Source organism: Hippocampus guttulatus, chromosome 5 (genome assembly GCF_054856545.1).
Source record: "Hippocampus guttulatus isolate MCC_2025c chromosome 5, RoL_Hgut_1.0, whole genome shotgun sequence".
Classification (NCBI taxonomy): Eukaryota; Metazoa; Chordata; class Actinopteri; order Syngnathiformes; family Syngnathidae; genus Hippocampus; species Hippocampus guttulatus.
In genome coordinates this window covers 3,054,797-3,071,533 of record NC_141265.1, presented here as the reverse complement: position 1 = coordinate 3,071,533, position 16,737 = coordinate 3,054,797, and the positions used below count along the sequence as shown (strand labels likewise).

The 16,737-nt window shown below is 40.9% G+C and overlaps 1 protein-coding gene across 1 annotated transcript; it reads left to right on the top strand.

The window, feature by feature from the left end:
• The first annotated feature begins 814 nt into the window (after positions 1-814).
• Positions 815-14,863, top strand: LOC147204653 (tetraspanin-15). Its single transcript, XM_086112132.1, has 8 exons — positions 815-1,122; positions 5,365-5,550; positions 5,899-5,973; positions 6,089-6,184; positions 8,538-8,654; positions 10,073-10,123; positions 10,621-10,737; positions 13,635-14,863. The coding sequence occupies exons 1-8, from the start codon at positions 1,036-1,038 to the stop codon at positions 13,968-13,970; spliced, it is 1,065 nt and encodes a 354-aa protein (XP_085968258.1). The 5' UTR covers positions 815-1,035; the 3' UTR covers positions 13,971-14,863.
• The last annotated feature ends 1,874 nt before the right edge of the window (positions 14,864-16,737 follow it).

Genomic DNA, 16,737 nt, shown 5'->3' with positions numbered 1-16,737 from the left:
TGTTAAAAGAAAAACAACCAGACATTGATAATCTCTTGGGAGTGAGCATGCCACAGGGCCAGCTTTGTGACTGCATAAACCCATTTGTAAATATGTCAGTCATGAGCATGCCAAATATATCCAACACGTGGTGGCAACAACTGGTGTAACCTGAAGCAAGAGATAGGGATTAGTTTAGCACAGAGATTGAAAAGTAATACATTTCCTGTAATAAGAGTGATATTTTTGGTTGCACCAAAATAGCATTGTTTTTAACGCATATACTGACATTTTCATTTCCAGATTTTTTTTCCCGTAACATCGTTTATTTACCAAAACTAGCTTCTAAGCAGAGTGAGCTATGATATGTAATTTCAATTACATGTCAATGGACTGCGCTTACATTTATTTGCTCAGATTTTAACATTACAGGCCGATGAGTCTGAAGAAACGGTTACAGTATTGGACCATATCTCACCGAGTGGTGAAGGGTTGCAAACGTTTTTTCAGGTTCATTCAAAGTTGCCAACAGTCTGAAAGACGTTCGCCAACCATTTAAATGTTTTCTTTTGACATGATAAAAATTTGGTGCCGATAAGAAAAAACTGTTTGAGACCATTAAAACGGTTTGGACAAATCTGGGGAATGCCTTTGCAACTTTGAACGAACCTGACAAAAATAACACACTTGCAAAACTTTCATTGAGATACGGGTTTAATCGCGATAAAATTACCACGATCATATGTAATTTAATTCCCCTGACCCTACTTGCTGAGCTCATCGGGAGTGGAGATTTCATGCACTGGCCCTTTAAGTATGTAGTCAAAACAAAGCGTATAGGAGCCGGTCGCACGGAAGTGTTTTGTTCCAACCTTGTGCGAAATGAGACCTGAGACATTTTGAAAAAAAAAAACGAAAAGAAACGTTCACTCGCTTCAACATGTTATTAACGGTGTAGTTTGTACTTCTTTTTTTATACCAGTATTTTAACATTAAGGGAACTAAACGGAGTGTAGTTTGCGAGCTGCCTAGCTTGCTTCAACAACCCAAGCGGCCATGCCTCCCTATTCTGAATTGAGGAAAAGCAACCACTTCTATTACTTCATCAAATTCACCCTCAATGTCTATTCGATGATGTTTTCGGTAAGTTTTATTTACTTTTACTTAATTTACATGTAATTGTTAAAATAATGACGATGAAGTGGGTCTTGTATTGTATACGCGTGCCACCCCGAAGGCACACCCAGGCATCAATATAAGAATACTTGATTTTAAACTCCAGTCTTTCCACTAATAATTATGCTAACAAGACACGCAGTTGGGAATAGTAAAAATCAGGATGGGTCATCATATTATTCGGCGTACTCCAATAAGTATAACTGCCCCTCGTTTGATCACACTTCTAAATTGTATGCCTTGTTGCTATGAAATCTGAGACCTATGGATAAGATGGGTTACAGTGTGATATGACAGGTATACGATGCTATATTTGCGATTCAAGACTGCGACTTGAATCGCAAATATTATTATGTTTCTCGAAGGTATTTAACGAATGAACATCAAGCATATCGTCTATTTACTTTTGGAGAATGTCGACTGAAGTTGCTACATTAGCTAACGGGATTTGGAATGTAGGGATACTAGCTAGCTGCTGTGAGCTTTCAAAACCCACCTGCCTTTTGAAAGAAAGTGTAAATGTGTTTATTTGATGGGGAATGTACATTATTATGAACAACACACAAACTTGACGCTGGCGGGATTTGGTATCGTAGCTTCACTCATCGTTCACCGGCTAATGAACATTACGGCTGGTGCAGGGCGTTGCACTCCCCTTAAAGGCAAGATTTTTTTTTTTTGTAGTTTTGCCGATACAAAATGAGAGCGGCCCATGCATGCTTTTTCTTCCAGTTCTAACCATTTCATCTTAATAAACAGTAGTTACTCTGTAATAATGCATCAAGATGAGATTTGCCTTATTGGTGTTATCTTTTAGTATTCTTGTGTCTCTAGTTCATAGGTGTCAAACTCAGGTCCTGGAGGGCCGCTGCCCTGAATGTTTTCCAAGTCTCCCTGTTGCAACACACCTGATTCAAATGAACAGGTTCAATGTCAGGCTTCTGCAGAGCTTGCTGATGATCTGATCATTTGAATCAGGTGTGTTGCAACAGGGAGACTTGGAAAACATGCAGGACAGCGGCCCTCAGGGACCCGAGTTTGACACCTATGCTCTAGTTCAGGGGTCCCCAACCTTTTTTGCCCCACGGACCGGTTTAAGTCAGACAATATTTTCAGGGACCGGCATTTAAGGTGTGGCGGATTAATACAACAAAATAATATGGTATGAGCTGCATGAAAACTGTGGTGTTTTCGAAATATAATAATAAACACAAGGAGCGTCTAATCTGGTCGCAACACTCTTATTGCTATGGTAATGTTTAGTGCCTTCAAAATACAATACAACGCAAATTCAAAGTGCATGAAAATGATGACTCACCACAGCCCCGAGCTTGATTTTCTGCAACCAGACGGTCCCATCCCGGGGTAATAGAGACAATGACACCTCAAGTGTGTGGTTTATGTCCAGTCTACTTCGTAATTTTGTTTTAGTCGCCGTTGCTGCAGAAACTCCCCACTTCACACAGGTAGGATGTCGGAAATGGCAACAGTGCTATTGTGGCGATCTCAGAGTATTCAGCCATAACTTTAATCCAGTTGTCTCGAACGTACTTTTAAGGCCGCCGTCATTTGCGATCTCCAAGCAGCTTTTTTACTCATGTTGCGGGCTTCAGCATTTTGTTTATGAGCGTCATCGGTCACGTGACCGAGAAGCGTGGCTTGACGTGAGTCAAGCGCGACACAGACGGATGTAACGGAGAATCTGGTAATTTTTCAAAATAAAACATCTTTCGTATTCCGAAATAAATCAAACGGAAATAAGGCAAGTTCTTTCTGTGCGGCTCGTTACCAAATGCCCTGCGGACCGGTACCGGTCCGTGGACCGGCGGTAGGGGACCCCTGCTCTAGTTCATTCAATTGAATCAGGCTTGCAGGCCACACCATCAGGGACATGACAACTTTCATCTGAGACCTAATATGAGAACAATGAAAATGATGCCTGTTTGTATAATGATTAATAATTGTATAATAATGTTATTGTTTGGATTGACAATTGCGGGCGAAGTATCAATTCAACAATTTACTAATTATTGTGGTTGTTTGTAGTGGTACAAAACTGCGCTGCATTGTACTGAGCTCTTACTAAATGTTGTCCACCATTCACTTAACTCCAGAGATGACAACCTCTTGATTGCCATCTTATTTCAGGCATTGTGGCTGATCTTTCAACAGATTCTATTCTTTTCCCAAAAACTTTGACTCTCTCAATACCTTTTTGTAGTCCGTAGTAGACTATAAATCGATTTCACCAAAATCACCTGTTTGGGACCGAATATACAAAGAAAGTGAGGTTTTTGTTCAACTCTATATTTTATGCACAACAGTGATTTTGACGCAATTTTTTTTTTGCTTTAGCGACACCTCAATGATCTGATCGGTCCTTTTGTTCTATAGAATACCACCTACATCAATGAAAATGTGCTTTTCATTTTTTTTTTCTTTTTCAAATGAAATAGTCAACGGTGGAGCATTTTTCCATCCCTCCATTATCCACTGCTTATCCAGGGTCGGGTCGTGGATGCAGCAGCTTCAAAAGGGAAGCCCAGACTTCCCTCTCTCCAGCCACTGCTTTTTTCCCTCCCCCTGACGTGGAGACCAACATGTAATGAGTCATTCTTAGCTTTCATCACTTTAATAGTAAACTACTGTGTTCCACACCTTCATTTGATCCTCTCTCCTACCCACTTGTCCCAACTTCTTCCTCATGTCAAGGTACATTGTCAGGTCTTGGATCAATTTTCATCATCATTCATATACCGGAGGTTACTGAAAAGGACTTGGGAAAAAATTGGGCTCACATACATTTGCATGGTAAATAGCTCCTTTTAAAAAGCCAGTTCATGACAAGAGTATGGCCCCATTGTTACACGCTTCCATTTTGTTGAAACTTGTTAGACCTATACTAGTGTAAAATGGTATTGTCCTAAGAGGCCAACAGTGTTGGTAATAATTATGTGCGGTTGTGTGAAAGAATATTAAGAGGAGGAGGAGGAGGAGCACAATGTCTGTCACATTTAAAGGGGACGTCAACCCCCAAATTTTCTTTCCAATAATATGTTGCAACCCCACTAATCTGAATACGGCATTTTTTATTAATATTACATATGAGGAGGATGAATTAAACAGTCAAATCTACCGTTTTTTTGGTCATCTCAGGGGGTGGCCATTTTGCCACTCGCTGTCGACTGAGAATGACATCACAATTGCTCAGACAGCCAGCCAGCCATTCACATTTAAGATTCAGCTCACATTAGTCTGGATTCCCATTAGCATTAAAGTTACTTTCCACAGTCATCCAATGATGAGCATTAGTTGTTTTTGACAGAAAATAATGTTTTTTTTCTTTCCAATATCCATCCATCCATTTTTTAATCTGCTTATCCTCACGAGGTCGCGGGCTTGCTGGAGCCTATCCCAGCTGTCTTTGGGCAGTAGGTGAGGTACACCCTGAACTGGTTGCCAGCCAATCGCGGGGCAAATATAGATGAACAAGCATTTGTCCTCATAATCGTACCTATGGACAATTTAGAGCACGGGTGTCAAAGTCAAGGCCCTGGGGGCCAGATCCGGCCCACCACGTCATTTTATGTGGGCCGTAAAAGCAAATCATATGTGTCAAGTTCCATGACCCTTGCTTAAATCTGTACCGACATCTCAAATTGTCATATGTAATAAATAAGGGTGACATTTTGCAATAACTTTGTTATTGCAACTACACTCACTTGAACAATAATTGAACAAGTACTTGACTGATTTTAAAAACTAGTGAGCCATCATTTTTTTGTGTACAAGTAGTAATATGATGTGAAGATTAAACATTTATTCAGGTTCACTGTCATAACGGCCCTCCGAGGGAAGACATAACTCCAAAGTCGCCCGCGACAAAAATGAGTTTGACACCCCTGATTTAGTGTTCGATTAGCCTTTGGAATGTGGAAGAAAACCCAAGTACCCTGAGAAAATGCACGAGGCTCACAGGAAGGCCGGGCTCTGCACCACTGCACTGTGAGGCAAACGACGTCACTCGTCGACCACCATGTCGCCATTCTTTCAAATATGGATGGATGGATGGATGGATGGAAATACAACCTCCAATTCAGGAATATACAAAACAATAATGTTTTAAGCATCAAAGAAATTCTCCCCGTTACCCTAACAGCATATTAGGATTGATTGAAACTAAGAGAAAACTCTCTAATCTTTTTACAGTTGGTGGGTCTCTGTGTGCTCTGCGTGGGGGTGTATGCTGAAGTGGAAAGGCAGAAAAATCGAACCCTGGAGGGTCTCTTCCTGGCTCCTGCAGTGGTGCTGATCCTGCTGGGTCTGGTAATGTTCACAGTCTCACTTGTGGGCATGGTTGGCTCCCTCAGAGACAATAAAACCCTGCTGCACATGGTAAGAATGTTAAAACAAAAGCATGGATGTCTTTTCTGTTGTACAGTTTTAGTCAGAGGCTTCGAGCCACTCAACACGGGCAGGCACATCATTACATACAATACCATTATTACCGCAAATAGAAAATAACAAATTAATGTGTTCACAATAAAGTGAACACATTATTTATTCAATATCTCTGACAAGTCCAGTGAACATGATTACCTTTATAAAGGCGGATTTTTTTTTCTCCTGAAGCTCTTGTTGGATCTCACTACATAGCGCAGGTGTGCCTTGTGGCCAGTGTGTCGGATGAGCATATGCCAAGTGATGTTCAGTGTAACATTTGTTTATTATGTCCCTCCACAGTTCCTCTGCGTTCTCTGTGTGTTGCTGCTCCTCCAAGCTATCGCCCTCATTATAGCTCTCATCTTTGAGAAGAAGGTAAACTGGTGACAGCGTGCCTGAATATCACCTTTCATCAAAATGAGCTCACAATGGCTTTGTTTACAAGTTTTGTAATTATTCACTGACCTTTTCACGGTGCCACTCGTTCCAGACGTCTTCCTTGTTTCAAAGCAGCATACGAGAAGGAATCAAACACTACTACGATGACCTGGACTTTAAAAACATCTTGGACTACGTGCAAGAAAAGGTACCGTATTTGGTTAAAATGTGGATTCACGACATAAAAGATTAGAGATATATTTTAAATGATGAACATGGTAGGGCTGGACCATTATGGAAAAAAAATCATCACGATGTTGAAAGCAATTATTCATCATCGCTTCATGCTGAATCATCCCTGCACGTGAAACATTATTACTTGAACACACCTGTCCACACCCAAGTAGAAAATGACCTCGTCAGTATCGCATGACATTCAAGCCTCTTGTATTTTTCACTCTGATGCATTCCAGCTTGGCAAAGTAAAGTTAGAATAAAACGTAATAGCAATTGAAATAACAAACACCCGCTGTTCCTGGGCATTCTGGCCTCTTATGGACAGTGTGATGCCCTGCGTGGATGGAGTAGGCACGTAAAATGAGAGCAGAAATAAGTTGCAATTGAGCTCCAGTAATAGAACTCATTTATCACACATTGGGAAGAATTTCTGACTTCGAGTAGTGTTATCTTACCTGTGTGTATGTTTCCACAGTGTTTGTTTGTCAATATTCGTTATTTGAAGTCACATTTGTCGTTAGCATTTATATGGGATCCACCTTTGACTCAGCGCTAGCGGTGATTTATAAACGAGGCTATGTTTTGTATTTAAATATAACAATGTGTGGAATTCAATTTGTTGTATGTTTAGTTTTACAGGAAATTCCAACTGGGGTGTCCCATTTAATCCCACTGGTCACATTTGTGAAGGACAACATTTAATTTACAGGGCTCTAAAAAGTTTTATGACTGATCGCTTAAAAAAAGCTACCAATGACACCAGATTTTGACTTTTAAATGTCTGGGAAAAATTTGGGATTAAATGGGTTAAAAATCTGAAAGCACACCCAGAAGCTCAAGGCCATCATGGTCGAAAACCGAGGTATGACTGTACTAATATATTTAAACATGTATAAGTTAGGTTAGGTTTGTGTATGAATCACAAAATACAGTAAACACATACATGTAGTACTGTATATGTTGCTCTATGTGACTCGCTGTTGTTTTGCTGAGTTTCACTGCCTAGCGGACCTTTTGCGGACTTTTAGCAGCATTTTCACTTTTATTTTTATTTTTTATGAATCTGTTTGAAAAAATCCACAATGCACCGAAACCGCGATAAACGAACCGCGAAATAGCGAGGGATCACTGTATTCAGAAACATTGTTCCCACTATGTTATTTTTTTATTCCATTTCTGCACGACACATCTGCTAAAACTGCAATACTGCAAATAATGCTTATTTTGGCACTGTTTAACCTACCGTTTTATCTCATTCTATGTATACATAAAGCCTACTGCCTGATGATGGCACGAGGCAAATACAACGCCAAGAAGCTCTGAACCATGTGCAAACCAATTGGCAGGAAGGCCTCATTGATTTATAAAGCTTAATTTTGCCATCTTGGGACATTGCTTTAAATGAATTAAACACATTTCAAGATTTCATCTACAATACTTTCCACTACACAGCAGTTGTCACAAGAGGGCAAATATGAGTGAATGAAGCATAGAGTCATGGACCTTTTAGATGAAGCAATACCCCAGTGATTCAGGCTTCTTCATTTTGCCCGTTACTATTAAAGAGAAGACTCCGCAGTGTGTTCAGCGCACTATTAGCCAGACAAAGCTTATTGCTAGCTAGCTGGTGTGGTGCAAGTAGCACCCTCGCATAGATGTTGGGAAGCTCGTTGCAGCACGTTAACATGCGTGTGTTCAGTCCAGCAAAGTTGTTTGGGACAGCCTCCACAATTTACTTCTTGGAAAAAAAATATATAGCTCTGTAATTCTCAGTTATTTTATTAAAAAACAAAATGGAATTTTGACTCACAAACTACAATGTGAAACTTTTTTTTTTTTTAGCCATGTATACATTACTAAAATTCGCATGAGATGCTACGGCATGTCATTTACCAACAATGTGTGTGTTTTCTGCATTCGACTTCAGAACATGTTAAACATTGCTTTACAAATGGTTAAATCAAACCTTTAAAAAAAATCTGGGTTTTCTATTTGTCTCCTGTCTATCTACATTGCATTTTATATTGGAGCAATAAACATTGAAGTGGCATTGGTGCCACTTAAGAGTATCAGTTACAGTTTCGCAGCCACCTGACAATGCGACATATAGAGCTACAGAAATGGAGTTATCCTCCAGTATTTGAGAGAGGTCTGACCCAAGTGATTTAATTGTCTGAGATTTTTCTTATTAATACAGAATTTGTCATCAAAGATCTGCTGCGTTCAAGTGAACACCTGTTTTCACTTGCAACATTTCGATATTATGAATCGGATGCACAGAAAGGTCAGTGACACGAAATTGTTCTTTGTTCTCTTTGGTCCAGTTTTCATGTTGTGGAGGAGATGAATATAAGGACTGGGGAGTCAACCAATACCACTTCTGTAACGGGACTGGCCCACTAGCGTGCGGGGTTCCATATACCTGCTGTATCCGCCGTGAGGTGAGTGATCATATGGATGGATGGTTTCCATTTGAAACATTTGCCTTGTGCCAGAAGGAAAGCTTTTTTTTCTGATTGTTCCCGAGGGCAACACCGAAGAGATCAGACCGACAGACACATACAGTACATAGATGGATGGGTGGATGAGTGGATGGATGGATTGATAACGTGGCTGGATGGATCGATAACCTGTTGGCTGTACACCGGGTCAAGATGTTGGTTCTGCGCATAGGCAGTGTTTGCCTTTCAAACCAATCTTGGACATGTGACATGCAGGGACATTTAAAGGGACCCTTTGCTAAGATGTACCATACCTTCCTTTTACCCATTAAGCGAAGTCTCTGAAAACACAACACCGCCCACTTAAATTCCTGAGTTTAACATCCAGGGAACTTGCCATAATTACCCAGAAAGTGACATCTCGGGTTCTCTACAAACATTTCAATATGTCCCCTGGCAATGTATTGTAAGAGATGTAGAAAAAGTTGAACCCAAACTTTAATTTAGGGGAATTGGTTAAAAGCCGGTGATCAAGGACCCTACTGCGTCTGCATCTTTCTTCCCGCATTAAAAATGTAATCTTTGTTACATAGATGTTTTTTTGGTAATGAAATACAGTTAACGTTTTTACATTATACATAAAGCCATTACATGTATTCCATTATTCTCCAAACCTGGTATTGTGTGTACTGTAATAATGAGCCTCCTAAAGTAAATAAATCTCCTGTAATGTACTGCAGTCGTTTTCTACCATTGAATTGCAACGACTGGCCTATATACAGCCGGGGTTAAGGTACTGTTTGTCAAAAGATTCCCTTCCTCAATTGGCATGATTCACAACATGATTGGACCTATATTGGTTCGGACCCCCCCCCCCCCCCCCCGTTTTATTTTCCCATTGGTGAAGACGGTAACAAATGTGTTTTACATTATCACTACAAAAAGACACTTTCATTATTTCCAAGTCTATATCGTGCAGATAGACATCTTCTGGTTTATAGCCGTCATTTCACTCTCGAAATAAAATGGTAGTCCTTGGAGGGGGCAGCTCTGCGCTCCCAATGTCTAGTGTTATCCTTGTGCCTCCCTTCAAAGCACTGATCTGGTCTCTGGAACCGGTGCAACTCTGCTGGAGTAATCAGGAAGTCAGTTGCCCCGCCTGACACTCAGAAGCACGCACACAGTGGGAGACGAGTTTATTAGAGAAGCTGAACACGGGCAAGATTGCCACCATTATCAATTCCCGGCTATCACGACTAGCGTTTTCTAGCACACAAGTTCATGCTCTCGCAAGCGGGCGATGTGGGCAGCCCCCCCCCCCCAACCCCCGTTCCCAACCCCATGAGAGGAGCCTGCCACTGGTCGATTATGTCCCCACATTTTGTGTCTAGTTTCAGACTTGCTCATTGCTTCCACAGGTAGGAGAGGTCATTAACACCCTGTGTGGTTCCAAGGCACTGGATAGACAGGTATGTGCAATTGTACTTATTTGTTTCTAGCGTGCACATGTTCTGTTGCATTAGTGTGATGCTCACATTCGGAATGTTGGTGTGTATCAGATAATGAAGGACATAGACACAACAGTTTGGTGACGGGAACATATGTATGGAGGTGGAAAAGACAAGGAATGTTGATTAGAATACACCCACTTCCATTTAGGCAAGAATGAATTGAATTCATGATGGTCATTGCTACCTTGTCGACCACTTTCTAAAATGATATTGTGAAATCTGACAAGTGGATCGAAGAGTAAACCTGTTAGAAGAAAAGTTCTAGCGATTTGCATGGCCTGCTTTTTGGTTTTGAGATCGGACTCATCAATTAAAGTATGGTTCTCAATTTGGAACGCTGTGTGTGCGTGGAGACGCATGAAGGACCTTTTTCAAGAACATCTTGAGTTTTGCACTTCCGACTTAGAACTTAAAAGTGTACTCTTGTCGTCTTTTTTTTTTTCCTTGTGCATCAGCGTGAAAGCCTGCAAGAGGAAATCCACGTGCGAGGGTGCATTCACGCAGTCAACCTTTGGATGAGTGACAACATTGGAGTAACCGTCGGACTGTGCTGTGCCATTGGGCTGCCACAGGTAACTTCAAAGTCAAGGTGTCAACAGTATGAAACCCAACCTCCCCCCCCCCCCCCCCCCCCCGGCCCCCCGTTATGGTTGAGTTCCTAAATTATTGAAATTTTCTCTTTTGAAATGATACCCCTTCATGGAAAATGGGATGTAGAATTATGCAGAATGACACAAAAGTGCTATATACGGAAAGATTTGCACCACTGATGACTCGCTGCATACACAGGTTTTTTTTTTTCTCCCTCTCCTCACAGTTGTAATTTGCAGGGTAATTCCATGCCACTGTGATAACAGCATATCAGAAGTTCATAAACTAAGATATGAGTGAAAACTGTTTGTGTTCAACAAGGCTCATTTAATGTCTCATTCAGTTTCCGGAGCACTGCACACAACTGTAAACAGTCACAATAACACCATTTTGCAGCATGGACAAATTATTTGTTCGTCGATTTTCATGGGACATCTTATACAGACATTTGGCGCTTTAAAACGTCTACACGTCCCTGTTCAAATGTCAGGTTATTGCGATTAAAAAAAAAAAGAAATTTGAGAGCAAGGGAAAAGAAACGAACTAAAACTTTTTCCACCATTAATGTAATCTATAACCGCTTACTTAATAAAAATGAAATCTTTTAATGGGGATGTGAGAGGAAGAAAGAGAAGTAAAGCTCTTGCTCAAGTGTGCATACTTTTTTATCACCAGGTGTGTGGCTGTGCTCATAATTAACCAGTCACATTCAAATGAATCTTAAATGGGAGTTGGCACACAAATCTCAAGTGCCTCCAATTAAATGTAAATCAAGTTCAGCTGTTCTATTATGCTTTTCCTGACATTTTTTTTCTTTCTCGTACAAGCCTGACAGTTTTTGCTGATGCCGACTGGGTTTTGAAACTTTACATATTTCCCCCAATTTGACGAATGCCAGATTTTCATGCTGCCATCAACATGATTTACTGGAGGCATTTTGTTCTTTTGGTGATGTTATATTGTGTTTGCAGCAAACACACTTTTTGGAATGATGGCGAAAAAGTTCAACCTGAATTTCGAGGTACCATATTACATTTTCCCATATGCGTTTGGGCGATTTTAAGTGTTTTTTTTCTTCTTTGTAATAGCTACCGTCCTGCTATACCCTGTAGCCCAGACATATAGAATGACGACTCGAGATTGTTGTCAACTGTACCAAACGTAATACTTCCTGTAGCTTTCTGGTAAAGGGTAATCGGCCTTCACCTGTATGGTGCTTATATACCTTTGAGGTACTCATAGTGCTTTGACAATGTCTCCTCATTTTACCTACCAATGACGCAGCATCAGAAGCAACTGCGGGTTCAGTATCTTGCTCAAGAACACTTTGACAAGGTCACGAGTGTTGAGGATCTTACTCATAACCTTCGGGTTGAGACTTTCGAGACGACCACTCTACCACCTGAGTCAGTGCCACCCCCAATGTTGGTTTCGGCCTCTTGACACCCTCCCCGACCAGTTTTCTTCTCAGCTTTTGAGGAGCATCTAGTTCCTGTTAGTGTCACCACTGCGCCACATTTTCTCTACTTGGCTTCTTTGTGTTCTGTAGTGTATTTAATGCCTTGGAAATTGTTTTCCACCTTTCGGACTTTGACCTCGGAGATCACTCTCATGCAGTGGAAGCCCTTTATGGACCATGGCTTATGCCGGAAGATGTAACTACAAAACTGTCAGGAAAAGTCTACTACAGCACCTCAACTTTATTTTCAAATAATTGGAGGCACTTCCAATACCAGCGGATGTTTGCTGACTCCCGTTTAACATGTTTTTGAATGTAATTGGTCAATCCTGAACTCAGCCACATCCCCAATTATAATAGGGTGTGTACACTTATGCAAGCACATTATCTCAGTTCATTTTCAAAGATTCTTCAATTGAGTTGTACGTGTTATCGGTCGTATTATTGTTGTCAAACGGCAAGTCTGGCAGAAAAGCAACCTTCATACGGCCTGAGGGCTCAGTGAAACTCTCCCATATGTTGTCGTGATTGAGCTGCATTTGCTTTTACAAAGTATCTCTGTGCCGGTGTGATTTTTGGCAAATGTTCTTAGTAACTCTATTATGGTGAACTGTATATCTGCTGTTTCACCACTCTCATTTAACTCGGACAACAGAACCTCAACTAAATTATTACACAACTGAGACTGCAGTTTATTCCATTTTTAATGTCCAGTTGGAGACACTCGGGGCCGCATTACATTGTTCATCTCTGAGCCTGTACCAGTGCCATCATATGTATAATCACTTGGTTTCCATCCATCACTCATGTAGAAATGATGCTCAAAGCCTAATTATTACCAAGTAGGGCTTTCAAAACGATAGAAAAGATAAACACCTGCCAATTATATTGGAGGCTAGTTTACTTTGATGTAAATGATAATTGGGCAATTATGGTCCCCGTAGATTGAATTGGTGTAGTGCAGGGGTGGGCAATTCATTTGCAAAGCGGCCATATGAGAAGTTGGAGGGCTTGCCGAGGACCAAACCAAAATGCGAACCTGGATTTATTTTTTTTTTTTTAAAAAGGTAGTTTAAAAAAAGCACACGGTCTTGTTTCAATAAATTGCTACGTGTGTACTGTAGATATGGTGTGTGGTGTTATAATTAGGAAACACTGATTTTAAATTAAACTAAGCGACCATTCAAATGATCTTAACCAATTTTTACACTTTAAGAATTATAACATTATTTTGTGCGCAAACCGCCAATCATTTGTAGAACTTCCGGGTCCGCGACAGGCAAATTGTGACATTTTCCAAATAGATTTGTAAGGAATTCACATTCACGCGCTGACTTCCAACACGTCGGACGTTCCATCGAATGGCATCCTGCGTCATGCCTGTGTTTGCTTGAACAAAGTGTGCATGTCTCCATTCAGCTGCTCGGCATTGTCCTGAGCTGCGTCTTTTGGAACCTTCTGGTGGAAATGAGCGAATCTGTCGACATGGTGGACTTCAAATTGAAGAAGCTGGAGTTCAAGTACAGCGAGCTGGACCTGGCCGGCGCCGGCTGGTGTATGTGCCTGCCGAGGGACGGCGGCTACTTGCCCGTTCCAGCTTCTGAGCCCGAACTGGACCCCATTGACATTCACCTGCAGAAGCTGAAGAAGCAGCCGCCTCGCACGCACGCTCAGCTCCGAGAACTCCAACAGTCCAGGTCGGCCAGCGGCCTGGACGAGGTAGATGTGGGCCGCAAGCTGAAAAGGGAACACTGAACGGTCTTGTCGCCCTTTCCTGCCTTCCCTGCGACATTGTGATCTTTTTAGTTGTGTTTGATTTGTGTTGCACTACTTAATGGTTGAACCTCTGCTGATGGATTGAGGGAATTTGGTCAGCCAAAGGGATCCAAAATACTTTGTCACTTTGAGTGTTCTGTTGACTAGAAATTCAGAGAACAAACAACCTGCCGCATCAGCTTTTGTTTTTATTTTTCTCGTTTACAGTTTTGTAATGTCTTGTTTCGAGTGTTAAGTATTGAAAGATATTTGGCATTATGTCACATTTGAATTTGTTTTGATCTTTGAATTTGAGCTACATCTCACGGGTTGGAGCTTACCTCAGGCTGTTTCAGACAGCCCAATAGCTAAGAGGATGAATCTTGTACCTTGTGTATAAAAAAAAAAAAAATACAAATAATTGTAGAGTCATGGTTTTTCAGTGTCGAGCAAATAGGACTAGCCTGTATGTCATGCGCGTAACGTTTGTGACGGATGTGTACAGGTTGTGTAAAAAAAAAAAAAAATGTTATGATCTCGGTTGGATTTGTGTTGTCGGTGTACACTGTAAAACTGATAGTCGTGGAATAATAATGGAATGCATGTTTTGTACTGTGTATGAATTAAATTATTCGTAAAACGATACTCGGTTTACATTTGAAGCTTTCAAATGGGAGGCTTCAGTTTTTCAATTTTTTAAAATAGTTTCTATTCTTTCCATCATTTAAAGGACGGCGAAAGGGAGAATAAAAGCTACAACTCTGTTCATTAGCACCTGTTTGACAGTCGCGCCAATACAGTATCAGACCACTCTTCCGAGCTTCCCTGCAGCTCCTGCCTTGTACCAACACTACTGCTCTGGTCAATAAACTGGAATTTGTCTACTGATTTTAGTATATTTGTTTGCTTTTTTTCTGTTCGACACAAATTACAAGTGCACAATTACAACTTTATACAAATTCAGGAAACCGTATCAAGGAGGGGACAAAAACAAACACATTTGGTATTCATCGTCAATTGGCTATGATGGGCAATATAATACAGGATTGCGGTGAAAGCGGACTTCCTCGGTCGAGGTGTTGACCCGATGTGTTTATTTACTCCAGCAGAGAATGCCAGGTGCTTTTTTAAACGTGGCAATTTTAAATGCGTGTGTAGAGGTGGATGGAGTCTTCATTATGGCACAATCATTAATGCAGTGCAGTGGGAGGCAAAACTGATGGAATCAGTGCCGACTGGTGCCCTGAAACACCAAAGAGAACAAATATGAATGCTTTGGGAAAGGTGCGAAAAGACAAGACAAGGTTTAGCAGAGTTCTGATCATCGTCAGGACACGAGGTGCTGAATTCTGTCATAATTGTAAGATTGAAAGGCTTTTTTTGGGAAGACCAGAAAGCCTAAGAATCAGAACCATCTTTATTGGCCAGGAATTTAGAACAAACAAGGAATTTGTCTCCGGTATTATTGGCTACACTAGTAAAGCACTAACAAGCAACCACTATAAACAAAGAGATGACATGTAATTATCAAAATACTTTCCGTACTGTAAGGGTATCATTGTGCAGTCGTATGACAGCTGTGTGACAATGTGCAGAGTCATCGAGCAGAGAGAAAGTGATCAGTGGTGCAATACAATACGATGACGGTTGTGCGCTTAGTGCAGATAATCGTTGCACCATTTTTTAAGTGACCAGTTGCAGCAATTGTAAAGTTTGGGTGTGCAATTATACAGAAAGTGCTTTAAAATGTCTGGTATGTCTGCAGTATTGATCAAGGACAATTGTTCATGTACAGAGCTGCCTCAGGAAGTACATCCTCTGCTGGGCCTTTTTCAGGATGGAGTTCATTTTAGCCTCCTATTTCATGTCTTGAGAGACCTGTGATTCCCAGGAACTTTTAGGTCTCGATAGTTGACACAGGGCAGTTTACAGAACATTTACAATACTGTATTACGTTCAAGAAATCAGAATACTGATCCAATTAAAAGCCGCATCGGATTCTAAGGCACACTGTCAGCTTTTGAGAAAATGCTTTTAGGTGCACCTAAAAATACTGTATTCAATACAGTAATCTATTTTTCTTAAAACCTTAAAGAAAAGTGAGCTCACAGTCTAAAATAACACCCAGGTTTTTCACGTGTGATGATAGGTTTCAGAATTTTCTTGCACTTTGGTTCAAGGTGTCTCTCCTTGGGCGTCAGGACCAATGACTAAAATTTCAGTTTTGCTTGTTTAAACTGGAGAAGGTTCTCTGCCATCCAGAATGTCTTGTCTAGAATGCAGTCAAAAAGAGCATCTAGTCAACTGGTGTCATCAGGAGTAACAGAGCACCTGCATATCATCATGCGTAACAATGGAAATCCACTCTGTGCCTCCTGATAACACTGCCAAGAGGGAGCATATGTAAACAATAAAAGGCCAAGAAATGAACCTTGAGGTACACCACATTACTTTGTAGACTTGTGAGGAAAGGGGTTAAGGTCAGAACTCTGACTGGGTCCCTGCAAAAGGTGAGCCATAGTTGACTTTTTTTCAGAATGTTGAACTCCAAACTGATGGGGGGTATTTTTGTTTTGTTTTTTAATTGGCCAGGACAGCTTTCATCAATCCCTCTAGTGTCACTGATTTGGTTCTTGGCCTCGGGGTTTGCATACTTTTATTAACATCATGTGTCCAATAAGAACATGAAAATATTGTATGTGCAGTATTAATTAAAGAATTTACTTCGGTTCTGACAGTGTGGGTTTAGTTCTACCCATTGACGGTG